Source organism: Corvus cornix, chromosome 20 (genome assembly GCF_000738735.6).
Source record: "Corvus cornix cornix isolate S_Up_H32 chromosome 20, ASM73873v5, whole genome shotgun sequence".
Taxonomy (NCBI): Eukaryota; Metazoa; Chordata; class Aves; order Passeriformes; family Corvidae; genus Corvus; species Corvus cornix.
In genome coordinates, this window is record NC_046349.1 from 14,908,141 (window position 1) to 14,924,766 (window position 16,626).

At 39.5% G+C, this 16,626-nt stretch overlaps 1 protein-coding gene across 7 annotated transcripts in view; it reads left to right on the top strand.

Moving 5' to 3' along the window:
* The window catches only part of SULF2 (sulfatase 2), a 122,895-nt gene that overhangs the window by 57,316 nt on the left and 48,953 nt on the right, over positions 1-16,626 (top strand). For 4 of the 7 annotated variants that reach the window (XM_039563710.1, XM_039563709.1, XM_039563712.1 and 1 more), the window contains 2 exons: positions 5,944-6,190; positions 12,313-12,552. In XM_039563710.1, coding sequence (XP_039419644.1) covers positions 5,944-6,190; positions 12,313-12,552 — 487 coding nt within the window. Of the gene's footprint in view, positions 1-8; positions 216-620; positions 686-5,943; positions 6,191-12,312; positions 12,553-16,626 lie in introns of those variants that run through there. The other 3 variants (XM_039563711.1, XM_039563713.1, XM_039563714.1) reach the window with 3 other exon arrangements.

Genomic DNA, 16,626 nt, shown 5'->3' on the forward strand with positions numbered 1-16,626 from the left:
CGGGAAAAGGAGAAGAAGGGAGAGGAGGAAGAAGAGGCGGGGGCAGCACCAGCCCGAGCGCTTCCTCTAAACGCGTCTTCGGGAAACGGGATTCGGCTGCTGCCCAGCACCGCGGCCCGAGGATGCGCTTTCCCGCGCCACCGGGCCCCGGGCTCCGCGGGCGGGCGGTGGTTGCACCGGCCCTGGCCTGGCACGGCTGAGCCCCGGCTCCGCGGGTAAGTGGGGAGCGCTGGAGGGGAGGTCTGGAGCCCCCGCCCCCCCTCACGAGCTGGGGACGGCGGGGCTGCCGTGCCTCTGGTGGAGCTGCTGGCCACAGGGCCAGGCTGCCATCGCGGGGAACCTGGGTGGAGCGTCTAAGGGAGCTGTATAGGGACCGGGTGGGGCTGGAAGTTGAGCGAGGGGGCCCGGGGGCGATGTGGTCTCGCCAGCCGCGGCCAGCCCTGCTGGGAGCTCCCCTGAGCTCCCCCGCCCTGCTGCGGCCCTGCCGGCCCGGCGGGCGGGCGCTGCCGCCGGGGGCTGCGAGCCGGGCGGAGGGGTCGTGCCGCCCCCTCGTGAGGCCCGGCCGCGGGGGGGTGCGGGCTGAGGGAGCCGCGCCGGGCCGGGGCTATGCGGAAAACAGTTCCCAAAAGACAATTGATGCCGTAGCGCTCAGCTTCGCGTTTGGCACATCACCGGACGGATCCGGGTAATGCGTGTATCTGAACGCCTGTGTGTGTTTGCAGCTGTATAAACACAGTGAGACTTTTATTTTTTCCTCCTCTGTATACAGCTACAAAAAAATGCGTTTACTTGGTAGAACGTATTTGTGTAATAGTAACTGGTTTTGCCTACTTTTTCTGTCTTAAAGCACTTGCATTCATTTCCTTATGGTATTTTCAGAAGTAAAAGTTTGTGGTTATTACTGTACTTAATACAAGCTAATATAATTATCTTTAAAGTCAAAGACTGCATCTATTATATGTAATTATGTGATGATAATAGGTAAAATAGCAAAATAATTCTTTGTTTCTTTCAAGTTGTTGTTGGTTCTTGCATATGGTGCAGAAAAACGTGTTTGTTATTGTGGATTTGGGGGATCCAAACAGCAATTTAACCTATCAGAGGACTAATTAATTCTCTGTGTGTCACTGGGAAACAGTAATTTGCAAGCAGTTGACAGAAAGAAAGTAGATTGAGCTGCTTAAAACATTTCTTAAAATATCAAGTCCCAGGGAAATTTATAACTAATTTATAGTTCTGTTTTATTTAAAATAAAGTTACAAAATATGAATGAGATTTTGTAATGTGACCAAGCTTCTCTGAAAAATATTTATTTTTGTACAGAGTTCACCAGCATAACGCAAGCAAGTCAGAAGAATGTGCCTGAATAGTAATTCAGTGCTCTAGTAGTCTGGAAGCTCTGTTCCTGTTGTGATTCCTGTAAATCAGCACAACTGTAATCTTCAAGAGTCACATTTAGCACTGGGGATTTGATTTTTGTACGTTCTCATAAATTTTTGACTGCCTGGGGAAAAAAAAATCAGAAAGTAGAAAACTATAAGCAAACACAGCATGTTGTTACATTACAGCAGTAATGTTGATACTAGTCTTCCCCTGGGACCCCTGTTTGATTGCAAATAAGATTCTTCCCAATCCATATATAAAAATGTGTTTATCTCTTACAAACACAATATAATGTTTTGAAGTGATGGTTGACAGCTTTATTGAAAAAAGACCTAGCATAACCAAAGCAAAGGAGTGACACCAGTTAAAAGAACAGCAGCACAGCTGAATCCTTTTAACTGGCAGAGTGGATTTAATTGGGTTGGTTGCTAGGGAATGGCTCTAGCACCATGTATTTCAATGAATTTAAACGTTGGCAAATGACATACCTAGATCTGCTTAAATAATACACCTGGTATTGGCTCTAGCCATATTGAGAGCAGGTGTGTGTTGCTTCTCTAGCCAGTTTTCCCTTACTGTGTAGTTCCACTGTGTGGCTCATATGCAGTTACCCTGTTCTGTGGTGGCTGCTGGGCAAGTTGAACTTGTCATACCAATTCTGTATTTAGTGTTTTGCAGTATACTTATTTAAGAGAAAAACAAACCAAAACAAACTAAACCCCAAGCTGAATAATGTAAACATTACTAGGAGCAGCTTTCTAGAAGTAGACTTGAAGTGGGGCTTAAATTTTTGATACAGAGTTACAGGAGAGTCAAATGCTACTCTTGGTTATGTTGTAATAATTGAATTACCTGACTTCAGTGAAGTGGCGCTGAGTTTACGCGTGGGACAGTTGTGCTGGGACTTGGATTAGTGAGGTTGGGAACACCAGTCTATGTAAGCTACTGTCAGTTACTAATTTTGCATACACGGGGCCTCTTATATCTGTGCCAAGCAATACTAATCAATAGTGTGTTAAAAATACCATCTGGGGTGGAACTGACATCAGTCATCCCTGTGCATTCTGCCTATACTGCTGCAGAACTGACATTAATTACTGAGGGCAGTGTTGCAGTGTTATAAAGAACAAATCTTTCCTTGGTGTAAAGGCTACTTGGAAACAGTCCTCTGCTGAGTTCTTTTATAAATGGAATAAATGTGTGGCTTTATCTCTTCAACATTTGTAATGTGAGTTAGTGTAACATTCTGTGTTGCCACAAAGGAGAAAGGAAGAGGACCAGGCTTTCTCAAAAGCAGCCTTCTAAGAGGTTTCATAGGCTTAGTAAAGCTCAGCTGATGACCCATCTGAAGATTTCATAAATTTCTGATAGCACTTTCGTAAGTATAAAACATGAGTGACCAGACTTGTCAAGTTCATGTGTGTAATCTCGAAGAAAATAAGAGGTGTACCGAATTCTCATGGGAACCACTACAGATTAAGCATCTTTAATACTGGAGGATGGCCTGCAGAGGCACAGAGAGCAGTGGACTACCTGTACCACTCAGATCAAAATGCATCATTGGAGAGGGTGCTAAAAGTGAAGGCAGATTGGGGCACTGCTGTGGAACTGTTCTGGCTTTATCTGTGAGTTGCAGATTAACCTTGTTGACAGAAATGGGAAAAGAACTGGTAATAGAAACGTTGTTATGTTTCTTCCTGGAAGTTCACCAAAGACTAGGGGTTAAAAAACCCAATCTGTATTTGGCAATCCATGAGAGACACTCTTGTGTTGCTATTCTGATAACTACTTAAAGCTAGCTTCTGAGTTGTACTGCATATATGCTGTTAGTTGTGGCATGTATGTCTTGTGAAAACATACTTTAAGAAATAGGTTATTTTCTAAAATTGTTTTAATTTTCTTATCTAGTTATTGGTATGACTTTTGCACATAATTACATACTTTGAGTTGATTCCTGGGAGTACTTATCCTGGTAACAGTAGGAACATAACACATCACAATAGCTGAAAAATACTCATTGAGGATGGGGGGTGAGAATAACAGGTTTGGTGGAAGATGCCTGTTGTACTTGACATGAAATTCTCTCTTCCACTTGCAGTATCCTTTCAGAGATCACTAATTCTTTTAACCATTAATATACAAGTGTGGATAGAATAGCTGTGGGAGAGCAGTTTATGTGCGTCCCCAAATGTCTTAATTATTTCATAGATATTTAAGCAGCTCTCTGAGCTGGGGACAGCTTCTATTTTTAGTTACAAGTGGAGTGTGTGAGGGGCAATAAACTGTGAGGAAAAGACAGGCTGAGGGGAGAGAGGCAATGAGGTCATGAGGTTAAAACATGCATTTGTTTTAAAGAAGAGAAAATTGTGAGAAAGACTGTTAAATGCACAATACTGTAGGGAAGGTAGTTACGACCAGATATAGCAAGAACGGACAGCCTTCCAAATGCTGCAAGAAAAGTCAGTAAGTGCTATTATTTTGAGAAGCTGTTGGCTTCTCAAAAAAACCCCACATCAACTTTCAGACCTTTCAGAAAAATGTGTGTGTGTAATGAAAACATCTATACTGTCAGTTTATTTTTTTAAGCAAAAGTACATGCGTAATAATTTCTGAAGAGCAGAAGGCATTTCTTTACCTCCCCCCTCAAAAAGCTCGTGTCTAAGAATACGTGCCTGCTAAGCAAACTTTCTTTTTATATTCCCTGTTGAAACAGATCCAGGTTCCTTTCTCAAGCTGCTTTTGACTACTCTGGACAGTAGCAACACATTGACATGATTCTTCCCAGTTGTACTGCTGCAGATGGAATTCTGAGTACAAGGAATGAAAATTCATTGGACTTGTCAGTGTTTCTTTTGCTATAGCCTGGCAGATTTCTGAGCAGCAGCAGCAGATACTAAAGCTGCATCTGTAAAATTTGAAAGCTCTTTCCCTGCCCATTGGAGCAAGTGTGAGGATATTTAAATCAAGTTTTAGTTTCTAGGGAAAAAGTTAACTTCACCTGCCTGTGAAACTCACTGGACTAGTAAGCAAGGAGGATTTTTCATTTCCTCAAAACCCTATTAGTGTGCAAATTTGGAAAGTAGCCTTAATAAATATTCTGTCACAGTATAGCAACGTGTCTGTTGACTTACGTGAAAATTCAATATACATTTCTAATATGAGCATAGAAACTGACTATAATTTTTCAGACCAGTAGTTTTGCTACTGCATGAAAAGTTTGATCAAGAAAGTTTATCTCAAAGAGCAGTTGCTGTCAGAGGTGAAGTAAAAATGTGGCTAGGAAAAAATCTGCTGGAGTAAAAACCGTTTTCCCAAGGGGCTTCTTAGGGTTTCTTAGAGTAAAACACGTTGCGCTATGTTCTTTCAGCTCAGGCATTTTTGGTCTTTACAAAAAACAGATAATCTCTCTTGCGTCATTTTAAATTGATTTTTCTTCTCTTACAAGAGATCATTGGCACCAGTCCAGCAAAAGACAGGGAGCAAGCAGGGAATTAATAAAAAACTGACTCACTGATTGATGTATCTGATGAAATAATTAGTACTTGATATTTTCAGTACATTTTCATATTGTTATTTTGACTTCTGAAAGCAAGAGAAGATCCCTTTATATCAGAAGATGACTGAGCAAAACTGTGATTTCAAAGGTTCTTCAGCATGCTAATTCATTTCTTGTAATCTCCTTGTAGGAATTGCTAAGAATTTTTTATTTTTACACTCACTGACAGGAGTAGCACCAGTTAGATGTGGTCTGTTTTGCAATCTAGTCTATTTTGGGGCATATGCTCTGTTTTGCAATTAAGTCATAGGCAGTGCAAGTCACTTTGATGCATCCATTCCCAAACATTTGAAGTAATGGGCCTTCAAATGTGTTCATTATTAATAATGATATTTTAAAAAATATATATAATCTTGGAAGCCAACAGAAATGCTCAAGGATATCACACTTACATCAAAACTGTAGTAGACTTCAAACAGTATCATACCATAGTTCCAAGATCAGGGCAGGTTTGCTCTCTAATGGCTTTGTAAGATAAATCAGTGTATAACAAATCTTCTGTTTGAGTGTTCTATGACTTTGCAAATATGTTGTTAGCTCAGTAAATTTTGCTACAGTCCTGTTTAAAAATAATGATAGATATGGGGTTTTTCTCTTCAACATCTGCATTTTTGATGTTAACAAAAATGTGATCTGAAAACATCTTGGATCACTAAGAAAGAAGAAGGAAGATGATTGCTATTTATATGTATGAAAGCAAAAGAATTTGATACGCTGCTAAATCCTTGAACTTGCTGCCAAATCTGAGCTTTGAGTGAAATTTCGTTGTCTACATTGATAACAGCTTATGAATATAATTTTTCAAGTTTTCTGCTTCTAGCTGGCACTAGAAAAATAAGTGTTTGCTTTGTTGTTGTTTGGGAGTTTGGTTAGTTTTTTTTCTTAGGAGTTAAGATTATTTCAAGTATATTGCTTTTTACTTCTTTGGAGAGCACCTGGCTGTTCCTTGATGGGTGCAGAGGGGTAAAAATATAGATAAATACTTGTTTCCCTCTCCCTTATAGGAGACCTGCAAAGAAAAAGAAATAGAAGCCATTAAGCTACCTTGTTCAGAGAGAACATTAAATCAGCACAGCATGGCACAGCATAGTATTGTCCTTGGATTATTCATGATGACTGTTTTGTCACTGTTGGATGGAAGTTCAGCTTTCCTGTTAAATCAACGTCTGAAGGGAAGATTTCAAAGAGACCGTAGAAACATCCGCCCAAACATCATCCTTGTTCTTACTGATGATCAGGATGTAGAACTTGGTAAGAGCCTAATATAAAGAGAATTTTAGCCAATGGGTATGACACTGCTTTTTCTTGAAGCTAGATTCTTGCATTCAAAATAAGAAATTTTTTCAGTGTGAAAAATGATAGGAAGAACAAGTTTTAACCTGCCTTTATGTAGAACATCCTTTCCATCTGCCTGCAATTCAGGGACAGCAGAAGTTAGTCCCAAAATGTTAACTTTCCTGTTCCTGTGGAAATACGCAATTCATGCCTGTCTGTCTTCATCTAAACACCTAAACTTTGCTTCTGGCAATTGCAAGTATAACCTGGGAAGCTACATGCCAAAACAGTAGGTTTAAATTCATAATTGCACCATGTAACTACCCAAATTCTTTTGTGTAATTGCAGGCATTCATTACATACACAATTTTCATTTTATTTACTAAAATGTTACCTAACACAGTCATACTATTCTTGTAATTGTCCATTTAGATGTGTAGTTCATTACTGACCAAAATGACGCAGAGTGAGAAGGTTCTGCTGAGTTATCAACGCTATGTTAATTTTTGAAGAAAGGAGATGAAGATTAAACACATGCTTTGCCTAATGATTTGGAATAATGAATTAACTGACAGACTTTGGCTTTTGTTGTGTTACCTGAACAAGCTTGTATTTACCAAATGCTGTCTTTAGTTATGAGAAGTGATTAGCACAAACCAGTTAACATTAATAATTTTGCATTAGAATTATGCTCTTAAGTGTATATAAAGCCTGGGTCATCTGAAAAATGAGAACTTGTGTATGTGTAGTCTGGCGGGGGGAGTTTTGCCACCAAATTTTTCTGCATTGGATTTCTAGCATGGATAGAAAAATTTGGAAAATGGATCTCACAGAAGGAATAGAACACAAAATTAATCAACTTGTACTTCTCATACACTTACTCATCTTGTTGAGAAGTTAATCACAGCAATGTGGTAGTCTTTTTACAGATGCTTCCTTTGTATCAATGTTACTGTGCGTCCCCAGTATCATGGATGTCACATTCTTCTCTGAGGTGGTAAGAAAGCCTGCTATGGAAGTAATGTCATCAAATTAAATCCAGTTCAAATTAGCAGGATCAGAAGATTTTTGTTGTTGTTGTTGTCGTCACCTTTTTTTTAATGGTTATTTGGATCACAAGTGAAGCAATTTCAATAATGTATATCCCAAAGAACCTAAGTACTTTACCTTGCAGGGTTGGAAGGTCTTGAAAAATGTATCGTCTTCTATTTTATGCTACCCTTTGTGTTTCTGATGCAATTGTCTAAGTCCTTTGGGGAGTATATTTCGCTTCTCTGGTAACTTGATCCTTTCCAGTTTCAAGGATAATGGGCACGTGTCCACGCAAATTAGGATCTAACTGAGGAAAATCCGTTTGATGAAGCTGCGATTTGATACTCATCATTTGCCACTAATGGCTTTGGGAGATCCAGTATTTGTTTGAATTAATTTTTATTCTTGTCTGTTGTCTGGTGAGCTGTCCAAGTTAATCAAAATTGCCATTTGTGGTGATTGTGGCTAGTGCATTTAAGAAAGATCAAAACAGGACATGAATTACAAATAAAAGCTAAGGAAAAGTTGGAAGCTATGAAAGCATAGGGAAGAAAGCTGTGGGTAAGATTTCATCTGTTCCTAAGAATATTCTATAACTGATGGGTGTTGTAGATTTCATTGTTCTTTTGTAGCTACTTTGGAGGTGAAAGGGAATACAACATAATCTCAAGTGCCTTTAACAGCCTTTCTTTGCCGGTTTGGGCAAATTTGGAAATATATCCTCTGAGAGATGGCAGGTTACAACCACCCCTCCCCCACCAGGTTCAGGATAAAAAAGAATTTTTTTTTCTCGAAGGAAAGTGAAAGAGGTAAAAACTATTTATTTGACAAACACACTGGAAGAGGATAATAATGCTAAATAATGAAACCTCTTGCTGTAGAGAGAAAACCTGGGAAAATTTCGGAGTCCTTCGCTAGGTAGCCTCTCTCCTCCTCCTCAGAGTTGGGACGGGGTGGGGCCCCCTCCTCCAGGCCTACACCTTGGTGGAAAAAGTCCTGACGTGTTCTGATGTTGAAACAGTCCAAAAAAGAAGAAGGGAAAAAGACGAAGTCCCAGGAAAACAAAAGTTCAACTCTCTGTCTGCTGCCGGAGAAAAAGAAAGCCGAAAGCTGGCTGAAAAGCAAGCAAGCATGGTGCTTCCTCCCGCTCCTGGCGCTGCTGAACGCAGAGAGGGTTTTATCTGTGTCATTGAAAACAAACTGTAAACTGCTTTGAAAGTTCCCTCGGCTTTCTCTCCCCCCCTCTCAAGCTCAACTGAAAGGCATAGAAAGGCACAAAATTAATTTCTGGGTGTAGAACAGTGATGTGGGATGCAACATCATAAAGCCACCCCAAGACGCTTTCCTTTATTTATTTAAAGATAGATTTAGCAATGGGCCAGTAGCAGGTGGAGTTTACCAGAAAGACAATGTTATCCTTTCCTGAAAGGAGTACAGCTCTTTTTTTTTTTTTTTTTTTTTTTTTTCTGAATTCGCATTACTGTTAATCATGAGTTTTATTTGGGGAACCAAACCTCAGCCTTGTATTGAAAGAAGGAAAATACGGATGAAGGGCTGATGGATCAAGTGCACACTCTCTGGAGAACATCAAAGGAGAATGAGTGTAAACTGTAGTGGATACAAATGGGAAAAGACAAATGAGAACGCCAAGAACTACTGACACATACATATTTGATAGACTGTCTAATCAAAAGAGTTGTATTGACAGGCATAATATGAAGAAAAGGAATATACTGACAAGGAATAATTAATTAGGAACAAAGATTTTTTTTTTTCCCCATTAGAGCCATTTAAATCCAAGTTAGTATAATGCTGAATGTCCCCTGTGTGGCGGACTCAGTATCTCCAGTTTAGTTGGATTTGCTATGGTTTTAACAAACCAGTTCATTTCATAATCTAGTTGGAGAAAGATCTGATTATTTAGGGGGTATTTCAACCATGTTAGAGAAATCTGAGTGGGAAGTGATTTGTATGTTTCGAGACCTTCCTCTGAAAAGCTACAAAAATAGCATGGAAGATGATTTTTCTTATCATATGTGGAGATTAGGCTTTAGAGCTTTGTTAAATGTGAGAGGAAGAAAAGGAAATGAAGATGTGAAAAGGGTGTCTAAGGAGTTTCAAATACAATTAAAAGAGAAGTCTTTAGGGGACAGTTAATTAAAATTCTGGGGTTCAGTTTACTGGAAAACACTTCTGAAGTTGTGCTTCAGAGTAGACAAGTCACTTGGTACTTAATACAGGTTCTTCAACAGTTGGAGCTCCCTAAAACATGTAAATTATTCCCTCTGACAACAAAACACAACTAATAGGAAGTCAGTATTATTTAATAAATAATTGGTATTTTTTCTCCATTAATATTAGTCAAAATACCAGCTTTTATCCCTGAGGTGAACAGTGAAGATATGTGAAGCAAAGTTATGGAAAGCACACATTTCAAGTGAAATTTCAACATAGATTTTGCTTAGCGTTGTTCACTGAGTAACTTTAATACATCAAATTAGTTAAACTTCCATATTTTCACAGTAGTCCAATGGATATTTTCTTAAAATGGCTTAGAAATTTCACTTTTAACTGCTAGATTTTTGTTTATTATCAGTGGTTTTAGATGAGTAACAGAACATTTTCTGAATTAAGTATTGACACTTTCAAAGCATGACTGCCACTAGTACATCCACTAGTGAAACCTCAGAAGGTTTTCTAGCTCAAAAGGTGATGCAGTGAGGTTCCAGCTGCTGATTAACACATAAGTAATCTGCCAGAGAATGGATGTGTGTGTATTGGAGGCAAACTGAAGAAAATAAGTTTTGGTTGGCTATTTTAATGCTGTTTAAAATATTTAAAGCTGCCCTATTTAAGATTATACAGAAGAGTATGCTGGATTTTTACCTTCCACTGCCCTGTCACTCTCTATTAGTTCTCAAACTGGAGAAGCAGATTAGATCATATGTTTTTGTGTTAAAGACTGTTGATATATAGGGCCTTGTCATTACAGCAGTTTTATTAAAGAAGCTTATTGTCCCCAAGGGGAGTCTTAACATGTACTGTTATTTATGCACAAATGCCTCTGTCATTTAAAGGGGTTGTTAAATTGTATTTCAATATTGGGATGACAAAACATTCTTTCAGACTGCCTGTTTATGCTTGGGCTAGCTCATAAGACAACACAGAGGAAACATGCACAGTTTTCAGGCTCACATCATGTATAATTAGCTGTTATAATTGTTAACTGCGTTATTAGTACCTTTAGGCATTAACACTTAATACACAGCTATTATAGAAACAAGAGAGTAAATCTTGCTTTTTTCAGAAACTCCTTTTTGATAGGTGAAGTTTAGCAAGTTCTAAGGGGACAGTGCAATAACCTGCCTTGGTTCATGTCACAAAGTGATGCGACGTCCTCTGACCCGAGAAATGCACAAACGGATTTGTAATTTTTCTTTTTTTTTTAATACTCATTCCAAACAAGTGGTCTCAAACTAATACCATGGCAGTTTTTAGGTGAAATGACCTACAGTAGCAATTAACCTTCCTTCATGGTGCCAGAGAGTCAGATTTTGTATGTGGCTTGAGACCATTTTCCCTCTAGGTTTTGATTCCTGGTTATATCAGTGTGGTCTGTATCAATCAACTTACTGTTGCAATTTCATAATGAAATCCCTGCATAAAGAGCTTAGAAGAAACCTAAATGCATTATTGACAGAAACAACACAGTTTGTGCCAGATGGTTGCAGGATGCACTGATTAAAGCTGAATGGTTAATCCAACTCAGCCTTGGGTAAGTTAGCCCCAACCCTATTCTAGCATGAGCCCATACCTTCATCTACGTGTTGTCAGTTGGCTTTCTCTGCTCCTAACAAGAAGGAAGGGTTGGTGATGAACAGGTTTAATCTCCTTTGCAAGGTCATGCTGTTGACAGGTACCATGATGAATTCTTTACAAAATTGGAATTCTTCCTAGATCAAGAAAATTTTACCTAACTTGCTCTGATGCAGTTTTAACTATTAGGCACTGATAGAATAGGGAAATTAAATTTCTTGTTTCTCTGATTCTTGGTGTTTCTGGGTTTAAGAAGAGCACTGATATGGATCCAGATTTAGCTAGGTGGATGTCTGTGGTAAGGATCCAGTCTTTGACCAAAACCTTGTCTTAAGTAAACAGAAAAACCATTTGGCAGCACTGTGGCATTCAGTAATTGTTGTCAAAGACTTTTATTCATGTTACCCCAATTTATTCAAGTCCCTTGCTTATTTGTTTTTAGACAATAGTTATGTAATACATAGTGTTACCTGCCCTGAGTAGTCATCTAAAAATCTGATTCTGCAGAATCAAGCCTAAGAAGATGTAGATAGTAAGTCTGTTACCAGAATGGATAAAGCAGATAGCTAGAACTCACTGAACTCGTTATGGAAATTATTATGGGAGCTTTTTGTTGTCTTTGGTTCAGTGACAATTACAGAAATCAATACCTCCTAATACCTCACATTAGGGAATAGAATAATTTATCTAGAGAACAACTCTAGCAGACCCTTCTTGAGCAGTAGTTTGGACTAAATAGTCTTCCAAACGAAATGATTCTGTGGTTACAGCCCTCAGCCTTTTGCATAAGGCTGGCACAAAAGGCAGTGTATCAGGTATCTTGTGAAACCAAAGATTAGATAACACTTAAAGAGCATGCAAGCTTTGGTCAGGGTTTCTGCATAAAGTGCTTTTCACCCTCAGTACTAGGGTGAACAGTATTAGCAGCTCCAGAAAGGCTGTGGAGGTGGTGCAGATAGTTACAGTTGTAAATCTTGAATTTAGAGAGAGAGAAATGAAAGAAGCATTATGATCTATGTTAACATGGTTGAGTCAAATCTTTACTTGGGACTTCAGTATTTAGTCCTTACTGAAACAGTGGGAGAACTTCACTGAGGCAGGAGTAACCTCTCTGGATTTGGGTTCAGTCAGAGATAACAATGCCCTTTCTACTTGTGCTTCCTTCTGGTTTCTAATGTAACGTCCGAGCTCTTACATAGCTCTTGTGACTGAAACAAGAAAATAATTCTGAAATGTTTTTCCTCTTACAGGTTCTATGCAAGTGATGAATAAAACAAGACGTATCATGGAACATGGAGGTGCTCATTTCATCAATGCCTTTGTGACAACGCCCATGTGCTGCCCATCTCGCTCTTCTATTCTTACGGGGAAGTATGTCCACAACCACAACACTTACACTAACAATGAGAACTGTTCTTCTCCATCCTGGCAGGCTCAGCATGAAATACGCACGTTTGCAGTGTACCTCAACAATACAGGGTACAGGACAGGTAAGGCTGGGTCCATCTGAAAGCTTCCTTAGACTTACTAGTACAGAGACTATCGTATATAATATTTTAATTCTAATTTCTTCTTTACTGCAGCACTGCGTAATGCCAGAGCTTAAGTCTTCCATGTTGGTTTAGCTTCCTTGCACTTTTACTTGAGGAAATTGTTATTTACAAATGAACAGTCAACAAAAAACCCAAGACTTTTGTTTTTCAGAAGGTGGGAATAAAATACTGTTCATGCTTGAACTGAAGGCCTAGCAAACATAGAATATGGCCTACAATTACCTGAAGTGTGCAGAACAACCAAGAAAAATGCTATGAAAAGGAATTAGTGTTCTGACTTTTTTCATAAAACTGATATATTAAGCAAATTAAGAATGAAAGGGAAGGGACTGCTCCTTTTGTGCTTTGGGACAGTCAGCTGGTGTGATTTCTCTAGACAATCAATTCCCAGAAAGGTGTTTAGGATAAATAATGACTGAGGAATAATTGGCGACATGAAATGCACTCCTGAGAAACAAATTAGCCTCTTTTCATGCAGTGCTCCTCAGGAACAAATATCCTGTAGAAAGGATTTCAGAAAACATATAGCATATGTTTCACACCTAATTTCTTCTTGCTTCCCCCGACATCAGATTCAGGTCCTTGCCTGTGACAGTGGTTTTGTTACATTTCTTGCCTTTTGTCATGATGAGAAATGAGCATAAACCTGGTTCTTTTTGTGATATTTATAGTGTATATGTACTGCAGTATTGTATTATACTCATTAGTAATAGTATCTGTTTTTTTTCCTTGAATTCATAGTTATTTGATGCTTCCAGAAACTAATATAAGCCTTGAATAGTAATTGTAACAAGATCATTATTTTCTTTCTGACTATTCAAGTGAGTTTTATGTGTTATTTCTTCTAAGTTTCAGTCTTAAGTAAGTGATTTCCTTGTTTTGTTTTTCTAAAATGAAGATCTGAATTAATTTGGAAAGAACTAAACTAGGGGAAGTGCACATATCTTATTAATTGCTTGCTGTGTCCCTCCGTTTATCATTCCTGGCACCAATACCAATGAGCATATGAGTACAAACCAAGGTTAATGTTTTATTCTTCATAGATTATTTGGTTTGTGTTTACTGAGCTTTGTCTGTTGTAATAATTTTTATATTTAGTGGTTGTATTTCAAGAACCGGCAATTTTTACCAACTTGAGTAGCTATTGCAAGGTGTTCATATGTCTTTTTTTTTTTTTTTTTACATTAACTTAATGTTTAAATTTAGACCCAAGATCTTAGTGAATCTATATTACATATTCGGTCTACCTCTCTTAATGTGGAAACTAAATTTATTGGAACACATAGAAATAGGGCTTTTATAAGTACAAAGTGATCGTAAGGTGAAAATGAGATCCTCATTCTTGTAGTTAAATGTGACATGTTGTTATACAAATTTAAATGGAATTTGCTGTAATTGGAGGCTGGCATTCATTTCTGTTCTCCAGTTAAAGGCTGGAGTTATCCACTATGAAGGATGTCAGCAGTAATAAGGTATTTTTTATCTTTTTTCCCCCCCCCCGCAAAGATATTAGCGTTACCTGCTTCAGAAACAGCAGGAGATTGTATTTGAGAACCTTGTCTACTCAGTTTCTCAAGTTTCAAAAGAAACTTGCTAAGAAGAATACTTTGAAGATTATGAATAAAGTTTCTCTGAAATGGAGAGACCTCCTTGAACATGACTACAGTGAACAAAGGAAGATGTGGAAAGCACAGGAATTAATTTGTTGGGTTTTATTTTTTATTTTTGAAGTCCTTTGTAGTACTGGTTTGCTCTGCAAACATACAGTTTAGCTTCTTAATTCCTTGGTTTTGGTGTGGTTTGTTTGTTTGTTGGTTTTGGGGTTTTTTTGTTAGGTCGGTTTTGGATTTTTTAAGGAGTAGAAAAAGAGGCAATGAGGAGTAAAGCTTTTTGAAGCTTGCTTTTGTATTTCAGTTGACAACCTTGGAATGAGAAAGCTTTTTAATTGATTCATAACCCAGGCCTTCTCCCTGTGTTTTTTCTCTTCTCTTTTCTCTTTTGTGTTATCTTGAAGGCAGAAATTGTACTCTCCTACTCCACTTCATAGCTTCCATCTGTTTTTCTTTCCTGCTGCTGGTTTCACATCTCCTTTGCCTCTTCTCTATCCATTGTGATTTCCCTGTGTTTTGTTTTGTTGCAAAAGATGATTCTTCTGGGGATCAGTCTTTCTGCACTGTAGTGTGTTCTCTGGGGTAGTGGCATTTGTGGCTGGGATCTATAGAGACTTGTGCAGCTGCTGACACCTTTGGGAATGTGCTAGTCGCATGCAGGCAGGAGAGAGCAGTGTGGTGCAGGTTTTTCTGGCACAAGTTGCAAGTGAAAAATAGATGGAAAAGGTATGTCTTTCCCCCAGCTGTTTCTTCGGTTTCAGCCTTGGGTGTCAGTTTTACGTTTTTTAACTTTGGCACGTTAAAAACCTTGACCAACTTTGTTAGGCACTGTACTTGAAAGAATAGAGGGGCTGAGCTCAAGGGAAGTTCAGTCTTTGGCTGTAACAGCCAGGATTTTGACTGTCATGCATAGGCTTGCTGTCACTTTATGTCCATCAATTAAATATCATGGTGTAGTGGTTTGGTCTAAAATACTCATTACTGTTTATCTTCTGTGAGATAAGAATTAGGAGAAATGCAAAGCAGGCATCAAACTTAAAAGAATATAAAGAAGTTTGTTAACAGACCTAAAAGAAGGGAAAAAAAAAAATTATACCACCTTCAGAACTCTCCTCCTCCCCCCACCTTCCTCCCTTCTCCCACTGATAATGTAAAAAGACAACCCTTAAGATGTTCAGTCTGTTTACCACTTCCATAATAACCTTGTTCAGTCCATTTAGAAAGAGAAGTCTCTTCTTGCTCATGCTATGAAAACATTATCACAACGAGACAGCCGCCCACTTCCAAATATTGTTCAGTCCATTTAGGAAGAGGAGTCTCTCTGCCTGCGTGTGAGTCCCTTCCCCCGACTTGCAGCTTGTTCAAGGTCACACACAGATAGCAATTGGTTTTCCCGCGTTCGAGGGTCCACTCTTGAAGTGTTTTGGGGTACCATTTTAAGGTTGAGCTGTTCAGAAACAAAAACAGAGGCCCTTCTCCTTCCCTGGGAGCAAAGGGTCTTCCTCATCTTCATTGTTAGGACTATCTCTGGGAGCATCTCTAGGAACTGAGGTTTTCTCCTTTCCCATTTGGAGCAAAAGTCCTCATCGCTTCCATCTCTCCCTGTCCAAACTTCTCATGAAATTCCAGCTGCGTCAGCATCTGCCTATCTCAGCACAGGTGCTTTTGCTTACGAGTTGAACACTCCACCCCCCATATCTTCATGGAATTACAACGGGATGCTCTGATATATCATAGCTTCACAACAGAATTTCAGCTTTAAGCATCTCCTCTCTCTCTTCCCTCAGGGTTTCAGCTCTTCACAGCAATAGAAAGGGTTACTCTCACCTCGGCCTTGCAGCTTTGCAGCTGGAATGTTGAATGTTTCTTATCGCAGTGGAGAGGGGGGAGAGCTGAGCCGCTCCAGCTGCCCACGGCAAGGCAGTGGGGGGGGTTCCACGGCTGGAACAGGTCCATCGACCCAGGATGGCCGTGGCCCGGCCCGGCCTGGCCCAAGCAGGGCCTGGCTGGGCCCGCTGGCCCCCACACGGGGCCCGCAGCCACCTGTCCCAGCGCCGGAAACGAGAGAGAGCTTGGAGGGGGAGTTTGTCTATTCTTAAGTGTGGATCACAGAGGCGGTCACAACTTTAAGTGGCTTAGAGAATTGTCCATATCCAAACTGGCCAGCTGATAGGTTCTATTGGTTCCCAGAGGAAGCTGTCAGCACCCCTTAGCAAGGACATCCCTTCCGGGACTATGCTTGCTAACCTATGACACATGGGAATACAGAGGGTGGGTTTTCCTTCTACAAGGGAAGCCATTGAGGCAATAGGCATTACAAGTATGTTGTGTTCTGCATTAACCTGTCTCACAGTTTAAAAACTGCCAGTGTCCTGAATAGCAACACGTGTTCTTGTTATGT